The 12,951-nt window shown below is 36.5% G+C and overlaps 2 protein-coding genes across 2 annotated transcripts; both read left to right on the top strand.

Annotated features, from left to right (window-relative positions):
- Window positions 1-3,258: 3,258 nt before the first annotated feature.
- Window positions 3,259-8,087, top strand: LOC113761604 (ribosome biogenesis protein NOP53). Its single transcript, XM_027304673.1, has 12 exons — window positions 3,259-3,512; window positions 4,157-4,329; window positions 4,411-4,459; window positions 4,560-4,585; window positions 4,821-4,901; window positions 4,989-5,099; window positions 5,225-5,313; window positions 6,385-6,504; window positions 6,645-6,767; window positions 7,004-7,070; window positions 7,202-7,281; window positions 7,685-8,087. The coding sequence occupies exons 1-12, from the start codon at window positions 3,344-3,346 to the stop codon at window positions 7,689-7,691; spliced, it is 1,095 nt and encodes a 364-aa protein (XP_027160474.1). The 5' UTR covers window positions 3,259-3,343; the 3' UTR covers window positions 7,692-8,087.
- A 495-nt stretch (window positions 8,088-8,582) lies between these two features.
- LOC113761910 lies at window positions 8,583-12,128 on the top strand. The gene is made up of 6 exons (XM_027305091.1): window positions 8,583-8,893; window positions 9,024-9,087; window positions 9,644-9,751; window positions 9,855-9,953; window positions 10,392-10,517; window positions 11,697-12,128. The coding sequence occupies exons 1-6, from the start codon at window positions 8,864-8,866 to the stop codon at window positions 11,834-11,836; spliced, it is 567 nt and encodes a 188-aa protein (XP_027160892.1). The 5' UTR covers window positions 8,583-8,863; the 3' UTR covers window positions 11,837-12,128.
- The last annotated feature ends 823 nt before the right edge of the window (window positions 12,129-12,951 follow it).

Here is a 12,951-nt window from a genome sequence, read left to right on the forward strand (position 1 = left end):
CGCCAAAAATCACGAGCAACATTAGTATATTTGTGGATCCATCACCCTCACTAATACTGCATTCTTGTGTTCATTCTTCTGGCTTAAGGCCCTTACTAAACTCCAGGGCCCTTATTACTATAGACTATAAGTGCTTAATTAAATCAATTGCCTCAGTATGCTCTGTCCTCCGAGCCTGGGATTAGCCTGTAGCATATATTCTAGGATTAATCTTAATTCTTTAAGCTTGCACTTACCCAAAAAAAAAAAATTGATGAAAGAAATATTGTTGAAGGAAAGCATACAATTCTTGCATTGGAAGGGAGGGGCATAGCTCACGTGAGGCTGAACGTCGGGAAAGTACGTTCACATGCAAACATGACAAATCAAAACAAATTTATTCAAACCACAAAGTTGGGGGACAAACGAATTTTGTTTTGCATATCGTACCATATGATAAACAAATGCTATATTTGATAGGCAAAATGCAACAAATCTATCCCTGCTTGAACCCAACAGAGAGAGAAAAAGGTAAAAGGGAAGTAAAATGATGAATCGGTTCTTGAATATAAAAAATTAATTAAGTAGTCTTAAGTTTATAAAACGTGTATAGTTTTGGTCCACATATGACGCGTTTTTTCAAATAAAAAAAACTGTTTTTTTTTCTCTAAACTTTTCTTTCTCGTTTAAAAATGGAGTGACGTGCAGTTGTCCTTCTTGTAAATCTGATGGCACCTAGCAGAAACGCGCATTTGAGCAGGAGTTTGTTTTTTTTAACCTATAAAACCAAGGGTAATATATGTGAAGGTTTAGACTGGTTAAACAGCAGAAGGAAAATATTAAACTAGATCCAATCGTATGATTGCAGTTGGCAGATTCAGGTTTCGAATCCTGTGCCTGAGAGTGGAAGGCGGAAAAGGGGTAAAAAAAAAATAAAATCCTAGAGATCAATGACCTCGTTATATCTCGCTCCAAGCGTATTCTTTAACTTAGAAAATAATATCATTTTGGGTTTATAAATAAAGAAAATAATTATTGTTTGGATAAAGTATTATTTGAAATAATTACTGTAATATTTTTTGTGATGTGACGTATATAAGATAAAAAGATAGTTGATAATATGAAAAAGTGGGTTAGGAAATGTGTTTTAGTTTGATATCCACCCATAACTCGTGACCTTGAATCTCTTGTTTTAAAACGAACTAAATTTTTTTTTTTTTTGGTCCTTACGATAGAATTTCTATAACCTAATCTATGGGAAGGGAGAAAAGGGACTCGATGTGAATAGAAACTATATCGAAAAAAATCAATTAAAACCGCCACATGCAATGACAAATTGGTGGGAAGCAAGAGTTGATCTCCCATACCACCAAAACTTAAGTCTTTGGTGGTGACCACCATGCCAAATGCCTAGTGGCACAACGAGCTAATAGATAAGGTTCAAATATACCAACAAGACCTAAAAGTTTGAAGAACCAATTGAATTGTTTTAACGTTTAGGCAGCAATTTGTGTACCTCAGACTGATGAAAGTATGATCCAACATCATTTCTGCCGACGTCATCACATGTGCATCAGAAGTTGATTTGCGTCACTCTCGCTCAAGTTCGCTCCTCCGAGCGCTGTCTCTTTTGTTAATCTAAGCATTTGTTTCCCTTGTTATCAATTTCGATACGCTTGGTTGCTTAATTTTTTGTTCTTAGCCCAATAAACTTATTTTTTGAGCCCTTCAATTTATACTATTAAAAAAAAGTACAAAAAACTTTAAAGAAAATATTTTTTTTTTAATTCTTCGCCAGATTTAGTCCCTCATGTTATTTATTCGCTTGACATATTTCTGGTCCACTTATTGAGTTGGAATAAGTTGTGTATTGTCTGTTGTTTTGAAACAATAGTGTGTTTGGACAGTAGATTATTTGAAATAAATTTTTTAAAAAATACTATAATACTTTTTTTATGTGATATATGTGAAATAAAAAGATGATTAAAAATGTGTTGATAACGTAAACAAATAAAATTATACAAATAATTTACAATCCAACAAATTATCATAAAAATTAAGGACCAATTATATAACCATTAAAACACGAGGGAGAAAAGTAAAATGAATGCGAAACCATGAACACAAAAAATGCCACCGCTGAAACGGTAGGAACTAAATTTTTATTAAGTAGTCAAAATAAGTAAAAGCGTATGCCCAAGAAATTATTCCATTTTATTGAAGGGCACTCTAAAGCCTTGAAGGGAATCACTGGGGCTAGCTTAATGGCCAAGAGATGGTCTTTAGAGGCCTTACACTGTTAGATTTAAGATTTGAATCCATATATGATAGTTAGGGGTGGAAAGTGTGAAAGGGTTTTTTTTTTTTTTTTTACAGGGAGTTGGGGAGTATGAAATTACGTTTCCGTTTGGATTGGTTTATTTTTCAAAACTAGTTTTTTAAATATAATATTACAATAATATATAAACAAAAATAACTCTAAAAACATCTCATCCATATAATATATAAAAAAACAACTCAAAAGTATATTTTTAAAATATTTAAAAAATAAATTTTACAAAATTTTCCAACTATCACCACCACCACAACTATTTCCACTCAACACTACCACCATCCCCTTTCTCCTCCCTTCTTCCTCCTCCTCTCTCCATTTCCTTCTTCCTCCTCCCTTCCCTTTTCTCGCCACCCCCGGTCCTTCCCTTTCCCTCTCTTCCCCGATCTAGTTGTGACTAGATTGCCGCCTTTGGTCGATCGGGAGGGAGAGGAGGAGCGAGAGGTGGCGGGGAAAAGGAGGGAAGAATGAAAAGGGAAGGTGAAGATGGGAGGGAGGAGAAAGAGTGAAGGAGAGGGAGAAGGAGGAAGAGAGAGAGGGAGGAAAAAGGAAGAAGGACGAGATAGTAGTAGTTATGGATGGTAATATTAATTTTCAGTACTCTAAAATTTTTTTTAATTTTGAAGGTACACTAAAATATATTAAACTTCTCAAAAAATCACAAAAAAATCTACAATAAAAGTTTTTTCCTATATACTATTACAGTAAAATATTTCAAAAATACTAAAAAAAAAATAGCTAATTCAAACTTAGCATACATTTTTGGGTTCAAGGAACAAAGAAATAAGAAATTGCTACACATGAAAACGTGATAAGTCAATGGATTAATGTTCGGCCCAAATTTTCTAAAAGATATGTCTCTGGGTTTATCTAAGTCGACTTTTCCAAGAACAGATTTAAAGCCCAATATTGACCCGCTAATACCTAAGCAAAAGCTTGGCGAATTTTGTCGTTCCGCACTGCTTTGCACCGCACCTTGTTTTCATTCACTAAAGAGTGAGAATCTGCAGAAGGCGAAGAAGAGAAAAGAAGATGGGGAAGAAAGCAAAGAGCTCAAGGAAAGGGAAGAAGGCATGGAGGGCCAACATAAGCACCCAAGATATCGAAGACTTCTTCGAGAAGTCAACCAAAGACGCTCTCTCCGGCGGCTCACTCGCCGACGTCCCCAGCGACTCCCTCTTCTATGTCGATAAGTCCAGAGGTACCAAAACCCGATCCCCTTCTTCTGACATCATTTATTTCAAGCTTCATATAGAGGGGTTCTTTTCTTTCTCCCCGTTTTTTCAATTATTCGAAGCAGGAGGACAAATTTAATGCATTCTTAACTTTTTGTTAAAGCCTATTGGTTTAGTTGTTTGTTGATTAATAAGTTGTAATGGTTGTATTATTTACGTCGATTAAAAAGGCTTGGGACGTTAAGTGAGTTAAGCTATCGTGAGTTTTCCCGGGTGTAAATTTCTTCAAGTATTTGTTAAGTCTTTTTCCTCCCTTTATGATTCTGAGCTGCAGAATGTTGTTTTAGTAATTAGTTCATACGTGAAAATCATGTGTGTACTGAAGAAAAGCTGTAGGATTAATCTGAATTTGAAATGATAATGTACATTACTTGCAAAGTGAATGATCATTTGGAGCAGCTTTGGGATGACTTGGGTAGGGTAAAGATTGTCTTTTCATACATTGATTAAAGTTGTCAAACTGCTTCTTTTAGTTTTAGGGCCCGCTGGATCCAGAATAATCGTTGATAAATTAGCTAAAAGATGGTTTTGTGCTTCCCTCTATTCATTAACCGTATTCTGGTTGAGCAAGTCTGTGTAATGAGTCATAACATGTATTATATGGATTCAGATCTTTCCGTCAAGCGAAAGATTGAAAAACACAGGGAGAAAGTACTCCATTCTGATAGTTTACTGCAAAGGAATCCCTTTGTCCAAACGATACCATCTTCAAAACAGAAAAAGTCCAAGAAGAAGAATAAAGAGATCCAAACAGCAAAAGCTGCTGCTCAAGATTGTGAAAAGGTGAGCCTTGTCTGTTGTGGCGATCAAATAAAAGAGTATGGATGATACTTTGTTAGCTTACTGTCATCTACATTTTGCCAGGATAGTGGTGTCTCAGAATCTGGCATGGTGGATATATGGGATGATAAAGGTCCTGCTCCTTATTGACAAACTCTCTTAGTTCCTATGGTCCTTTTCCTTTTGATTGAGAGTAGAATATATTATTTACATAAGTTCATGCAATTTTGCAGGTGAAAGCAATGGCAGAATTAAAAAGGTACAAATCTCTTGCTGGTTGAAATATTCTAAAAAAGTGTTACTAGAAGTAATATTCTTCCTTTTTTATCTCTCAAGGACACGGGCATATATTTGTCTCTGTTGTGCTGTATAAAATTAAGGTTATAAGTCGTTTTCTGTTCTATAGAAATGAGTTTCACTCCATGCGTGCCATTTATAACAGTTCTATTAAAATATCTTATGGTATTGTGGCTTATCATATACCGCCATGACAGAAGCCCAAGCCTTCCATTATACCTGCTGTTGAAGTTGAGGCTCCTGGATGCTCATTCAATCCCTCCTTTGAAAGTCACCAGGTGGTTCTAAATTTCAATCTCTATATGTTGTTTGTATGTTGATCTACTGCTGCAAACCTGCTACTTACAACTGTCTTTTGGATCCAGGATTCATTAGCTTGTGCCGTTGCAGATGAAATGCAGAAAGTCTACCGAAATGAATTGGGGCCTGCACCTGTCCCTCTAACTGTTACTGGAGAAGTTCTTAATGAAGAAGATGTGAGTATAAATTTTGTCAATTGTCAGCTAGTTTGCTTGTGGTTGATTACCCTTTTTTGGTTTGTCTTTTTGTCTAATCTCCCATATTCCTGAGAAGATTATGTCACTTAAATTCCACTGTCCAGATGCTTTTTCTTGAGGCTGACACTGGATCTGATGAAGAGAATCAAAGTGAGAGCGTAATCGAGGATGGAGATATGGATCCTGATAAGAGGTCTGGTTCTTTTCTTCTGTTTTAACTGTAAAGTCCCTATGGTTGCTTTATATTTTCTTTAGCATAAATGTCCAACCCTTTTTTTTGGGGGTCCAAACCGTTTTACCATTGTTAGTTTCTTTTTATTTGTCTATCATCAGAATTTTGGGTGGTCTCAAGTCCTTTGTTGTTAATTTTCTATGGTTTTGTTATCAGTTTCTTCCCGATGCTCGTTATTCTTATCTAGTTTACCATACAGTGCAAGCATAGTAATTAAATGCAGTACTGATTTGGGAAGGTTTGCAGGTTCCTGATGTAGTAATCCTTGTTTTCTTGGCCATGTTGTTGGTGTCTTGTTTTGAATTTGGTTGCATGTGCTTGGTTAAGAAAGGGCTCTAAAGTTTGGTTGGATACTGTTTGGTGTATTTTGGGCCTTGTTTAGAGTCATAAACATTGAAGTGAATCATTAGATGTGATGACCAAGAGACTGGAATGATACCTGAACAACTCAAACATAACATGACAGAGCTTCTACTCCTAAGTCTGTGGATTTGGTAGGATGGCTTATAAATGAATGCGATATTTCTGTTGTCACACCATTCAAGGGTTGCTAAAGTTGAGCATGCAACCAGACATACAGCCTATTGGATGAATTCTTTGAAAGAAAAGTTTCAGATGGTAGTTTCTGAATCATATTTTGAGCATACTTGTTAAACAACAGTCAGTAGTCTGAATGGTCATGTAAACACATTGATGTCATAATGAAGCTTTGGTCATTGTGGTAAAACAGATCTGCATCCCATGCCTCATATCTAGTTGGCTGATCAGAATGGGTCACTATACCATTTTGTACATGTTTTCTACATTACCCTAACAATAATCTTGGTTGAGTAGATATTTAATTAGCTTTTGTGATGGGTTGATACTATTGTTAGAATATGGTGTTGTATTTATTTCAAATCAAACACACACTGAAGTATAAATCTTGTCTGGCATGTGTTTTCTTGTTAAGAAACCTCATCTTGTTGACTCAGCTCAGAAGACTTTAGCTTCACTCAACATCAATCTCATTAAAGATTTGAAAATCTGCAGGGCTCTTAAAGCTAAACGGGTGACAAGAGTTGAGCTAAACAGGAGGGCTAGGCGCAAAGAGCAGCTGAGAGCAGAAGCAGAAGCCAAAAAAGTGGAGAAACTCTCATCTGAAATTGATAGGTAGCTTAACTTGTTAATTTCTGAAAATTTTCTTTAAAAAATGATAATTTGTTCGCCCCCCCCCCCTCTGCAGGGTCTTTTGCTACGACTATTTACCATTCAGGATACTGTTGCGCTAATGAGGCTCATTTATTCTGCAGTTTGCCAGACATTATAGAAGAAATAGAGAAAGAGGATGCAGAAAAACAGAAAAGACATCTCCGTCGTGCAGTTGCTAAACAAGAAAGACTAAAATCTCGTCCACCACGCTTGGGAAAGCATAAGTATGATGATTTTCATATACGCTATATGACCTTGTGAACGTCACTTGTATTTTTTCCTTTAGACATTTTGTGGTTTGAATGCTGAACTGGAAAGTTCAGATAAGTGCACTGGTCCTGGACGCTGCTTAGTGTCCTTGGAAATGCCAATGCATCATTCTGACATGAAATTGATTTGAACTTTTTGCTACTTTAACTTGTAGCTTAGATGAAGACTCACTAGCATTATTCTTTCTCAGATTTGAGCCAGCTCCAGTTCAAGTGCTATTATCTGAAGAAATCACTGGTTCTCTTCGAAAGCTCAAGGTTTTGCATTTGACTTGATTATTCTAGTGAATGGTTTCTTTGGTTAAGTTTTCTGTCAAATAAGTTTTGGATTTTATTCCTTAGGACTTGACCATTCTATGTGGTTTTACTCATCTCTTTGTGGCAAATAGGCCTGTTGCACTCTTGCACGAGATCGGTTTAAGAGCCTTGAGAAAAGAGGACTCATAGTCCCAAGCAAGAAGAGCAGCAGGTAGGCAACTCCAGTCGATTATGTTTTGCATCACTAGTTATGAATTAACTATAAGAAGAAAACATTTGATCCTTTCAAAAATTTTCTCGTGTTTTCCTCATAATTTTCTCAGTCATCAACTCTACTTCTGCATCCAATAAATTGCTTTCCCGAATTCTTGGAAACAAGTTGACTGATATATTTTTTAAAAAAACATCATGCAATCCCAATTGCAATTCTAAAATTACTTTCACATTCCATACTGTTGAAACTAATTTCCTGGTTGGTTATTGGATATTTTCATCTGCAACTGCACTGTTTTAGCTGTCCTGCCATCTGCGTCAGAAAAGAAAAAGAAGGGAAGAAAATGTGTGCCTATAGTTTATATTGTTAATGGTGATAGAACTTTGTACGTCTCGTGCAGGAAATAGGATGGCCTTCTAGGCGGACCTGGAAAGCTTCACTTTGGTGGCTGAATTTGGATTGCCTTTCAGCGAAGCGATAGTTAAGTCAGTACAGAGAAGCGGAAGGGAAGTGCCGTTCCGACATGCCCTCATGTGCTTGCTTATTTCCGAGTGGTTTTCAGTTCTTAGTTTTACGGATATGTGAAATTCTTTTCTATTTAGATGTAACCGAGTCCCGTGTCAGTTCCATTGGATCGTTGTTCATCTTTGATTCAGATGAAATCTAGTAGTACCATCTCCTTCTCATTCAAGGCCTTCCATTAAGCAAATGCAATGTATTAAGTTTCTGAATTCTATACCAAGCTAACGGGTGTCAGTTGTAAGTCTATCAATCGAGCTTTGGAGATGAGAATATTAGCGATTACAATGATGAGTCTATTCATCAATTCCTAAAGAAGCAAGAAACAATTTTGGTGAGAGTTCGCAAATTTGCACCGTTGCTGCATTAATAACTTCTAATATTAGGACTGAAACTGTACGAGGTGTGGATTTAAGGAAGAAGATTATCAGCATTGAGAGTGTGCAGGGGATCTAAGGAAGAAAAGGCATGGATTTATCATTTATCGAAATTTTCAAGCTACGAAATTCCACTTAAATCCAAATGCAAAAACACAATTGTCTCCCCAAGAATGAGGAATGAGGACCGATGTAATTCTTCGTTCAAATTTTTCATGACAATCGAATATTAAGTTAGGTCTTTGTGGGATGAGAATGATAAAATGGAAGGGAACGTAAATGAGAAATCTTGAGTTGAAAACTTTTTAATTATCTAAAAAAAAAAAATAGAGTTTGGCTTGTGTAAATATTTCCACAGTCCTTGATGGTAACAGAAAATTCTAAGCGGGTAGTAATAAAATCGAATAAATTTTCCTGTTTAGGACTTATATCGTGATAGGAGTTAGGACTCGATTAAATTTTCGACTACTTATTAGTGCAGAGGGTCAAAGTGAGGCTAGCCTTCCAGCCTGACACCAACACTGGATAGCCCGGCTGAGTTCTTTCTCAATCACTAGTTACAAGAAAATCTTTGATTTAGAAAGAAACAAAGTTGTAAATAGTCAATTTGTTGTTTTCCTCCAAGAACCACGAAATTTCAGGAACATTACACAGTAAAACTCGAGAGATTGTTGGGCATCAGGATGCGTATTTTAGCAGCGAGGCTCAGCACTGTAAGCCTCCTTCCCCTTCTCTATAATTTACTACTCAATTACTCTACTTTTTTTTTTTCATAATCGTGTGAGTACATATTTCATGTGATTGAATATTTTTCTTTGATCTTTCGGGTGAATTTTAATGCAGTACCTATGTAGAAGAAACCCGTTAAGTGCTCAATCTCGCAATTTGTCTTCATTTCACGGAAGAGGTAAACTTTCTTTCGTCTTGCTTTCTGGGTATTTTTGGTTTTTTTCATTTCCCGTGGCTGATTGCCTGATGATGCAGTTGTTGTATTGAAAACCCTGACATAAAAAAGCAGCTTTTAATTATTCTCTTACCTTACAATTTGCACATGATTTGATTGAAGATTTTTTTTTAAGTAGCATTTCACGATTATATAAAATGACAGCCTCTAATTCTCGTGTAGAAGTAGAACTCTGCCGTACAAGCCTCTAAAGCATCATGTTTTTGAAGATAGTTCCTTTTCAGATTGCATTGAAAGAAAAATGCAAACAGTGGCTCCTGTCTTTGTTTGCCCGAATATTGCGTTTTAATGTGTCTACTGCCGACATACAATTTTCGAAAGCATGTATTACCAAATCCCCAGTCAACATTAATCATCTTATTTGGCAGCAACAGTCATTTGCTATATCGATTTATGCATACATAAGAAAAGAAGGGGATAAGGTTTGGCTTGTAGAGCTTGGCTGTATCGGCCTCTGATTGCTTTGGCTACCCTTTATTAATCCACCCTGTGGAATCAGATGAAAGATCAATTGAAGAGGAAGCAGAACGGAAAATAGGATGGTTTTTGAAACTTATCTTTGCTGGCACTGCAACCGTTGTGGCTTATCAGTTCCTCCCATACATGGGTATGTGTAGATTGAATGATCCAAGTTCTAAAAGTGAACATCCATGATATCATACTTTAATTGGCTTCCAAGGTTATGACGTTTGAATATTAAATTGTTCTAGGTGATAATCTGATGCTGCAGTCTGTGTCACTTTTACAAGTCAAGGATCCCCTATTTAAGAGAATGGGAGCTTCCAGATTAGCTCATTTTGCAATAGATGGTAACGTTTGGAGCAACTGCAAATTGTTTAGCAATGAGTTGCTGATTTACTGCCATGCTTCTGTTGCCTGTTTAGTGCCTGTTAATGCTCTTGATGGTGGTCAAACTTCTTCATCAACCTATACTCCACTTAGGCATCTTCTATTTGATTCCTTGGATCCTTGTTGTCAAAATTTTAGGTCAAGATTTTCCAGTGACGGACTGCTGCCATATATAAAGGTTTTATGTTGCTTGATAAATTATCTTGACTAGTAGTTATTTACCTCAAATCTCTAAATTCAATGTAACCTCATTTTGTTTGGGTGGCCTATGTTGTAAACAATAGATGTCTTGTTCTTTCCTTCTTGGCCTAAGTTGCACTATCAAAAGAAATTGATCATTTGCAACGGGAATAACTATTAGGGTGGTTAATTAAATGTTTTGATCTTTGGATTTCCAGATGAAAGAAGGATGAAGATAGTTGAGATTGGTGGGGCTCAAGAGCTTCTGAACATGTTGGGAACTGCTAAAGATGACCGTACACGAAAGGAAGCATTGAGGGCACTTGATGCCATATCAAAATCAGGTTAGCCGAGTAAGATACCTGTAATTTGTTATGTTTCCAGTATGGGAAGTGTTTGAGGTTGTGTTTTTGGAAATTCTCGAATGCCTTTTGAGAACTCTGGTTATTGGAAGTGTTTTGGCTTGTGTTTTTGGAAATTCCCGAATGCCTTTTGAAAACTCTGTTCTGGACCTTGAATTCTGAACACTCTGTATTGATTTAAGAAACTAATGGATTCATGAATGTTAGTTGGAGAAACCGTAAGAATGTATTGTAGCTAGAGTATGTCTAATTGGCTTGTTAGTTAAATATAGTAGTGATGAATGGTTTGGTTTAATTTATCTTGTATAAAGCTGTGAGGTCCATTCCTCCAAGTGGTGTATTAAATATTTCATTTTGCAAATTGGCTGAGTTTTTAGACTGCGGGTCATGTATGGAACCTTAGTTACAGTTCCTGATGATTGACATTCAAGAGTACTATTTCTCGGTAAGACCTTATCACGAATAGCTTTTCATGACACATTTTTGTAGGTTGTTAAAGACGTTGGAAAAAGAAATGGGCGTGTAAGATGTAAAAGTTGTAGAGTAAGATTTTATATTGAAAGTAACACCAAGAGCACCCACCTAATTTGGTATCCATAGTCTTAAGAGATGCAGAGGACTCTTGGCTGTAAGTGAAGTTGTTGGAGGATAAGTTCCATCTAAAAAGTTTGAGGAGAGTGTTTGCTGATGACAGTCAATTATGAGGTCCGTGACTGCAGACCGGAATAAATTCCTCTTGGCATCCATATGGCCTTCTATACTAGAACTATGCATTAGCATAAAGATGAGCCATTCACTGAGTTCCTGCCAGCATTTTCTGTGATTTGTTTCTCAATTTATTGCTTTCAGGTGTTCACATAGACATTAGCATGTAATGACAATAATGGTATTTGTCTGTTACTATGAGATTAGATATGAATGACATTTAGATATGAGAAGTTCATCTTTATGGTATATCTGGTACAGGCTTAAGGAAAGCTTTCGTGTGTAGTCCTCAATTTTTAACTTCCAACTTCTGAATAAGTTCTTTCATGTCTAACTTTGCATATATCTATTGTGGAAAAGCATTTCAGATGTCTTTTAGTTACCATGGAAAAGCATTTCAGACGTCTTTGTACCATGTGGGGTTATTATAACAGCAATTGGACTGCTCTACTGCAGATGAAGCTCGTGGCTCTTTACAAAAAGCTGGAGCCATCTCTGTCATCAGGTCCATCCCTGATTCTGCTGAAGATGCAGAGGTCAAGAAATTCAAGCTGAGCTTGTTGGATAGATTCAAAAATCTGAGTTATGAGGATTGATTTCAAGATTTGAAGCAGGACTTCTCTCTCTCTCTCTCTCTCTTTTTTTTCATCAGCCCCAAGTTTTGATCAGTTTACTTGTCGGATATCATGTTTAATATAGCGGAGGGAAGTGGACTGGATGTTTCTTGTTTAGCTGATGATAGAGTTACACTCTCTCAGCTTCTTATAAAAAATTAGAACCGTTCTAATGTCAGAGGAGGTGCTGGATTAATACGTCTCAATCTGACATCAAGATTTTCAGGGTGAAATTTCCTCTTGTTCTCCTCGCACTTGCAGTGTAGTGGTTGAATATCTTGCAGGTAATTCTAAATTATAGATTAAGAAACTGTTCTTGCAATGTCTCTGGGCATTTCTTTTATGCTGCGTTTGAGGTATTTGACAAAGAATGTAAAATTTTCTCACATCCTTCTAGGTTGTAAAGATTAGGGCTGCAAACGAATCGAACCGCTCTCAAGTAGTTTGAATCCGAACTCGACTCGAGTTCGGTTAACATCGCGTGTTGAGTTTGAACTGATTAAGTTAAACTCGAGTTTAAAAATATTTAGTTCGTTAGCTCGCGAGTTGTTTCGATTATATATATATATATAAAATATTTTATTATTTATTAAGACAAATTATTATTTTATTTAATTTTTAAAAATAAAATAATAAATTTTTTAAGCTCGAGTTCAAACTTTACATTTTGAACTTGTCGAGTTCAAATTTGAGTTTGAACTTCATAAAAATAAGTTGAAATTCGATTCGATTAGATCAAATTTAGACTCGATTCGATTCGTTTGCATCTTATTAAGTATTTTTAGGTTACAGCTTTAATTTTGCACGCAAGATCGAATTATTGCTAGTGACGTGACAAATTGAAGTTGGCCACAGGCCCACAGTAGTGATGGACCAATATTTCAACTGAAACCATTGCGTGGGGATGGCTGGAGCGAGCGTCTTTCATGTTGCTGCATAGAAATGAGTCACCCGATGGACCAATATTTCAACTGAAACCATTGTGTGGGAATGGCTGGAGCGAGCGTCTTTCATGTTGCTGCATAGAAATGAGTCACCCGATGCTCCGCAAAATCCAGATCCAGAAGTGTACGATGGTACACACGTTTGACTCTCTC

Source organism: Coffea eugenioides, chromosome 2 (genome assembly GCF_003713205.1).
Source record: "Coffea eugenioides isolate CCC68of chromosome 2, Ceug_1.0, whole genome shotgun sequence".
In the NCBI taxonomy this organism is placed as follows: Eukaryota; Viridiplantae; Streptophyta; class Magnoliopsida; order Gentianales; family Rubiaceae; genus Coffea; species Coffea eugenioides.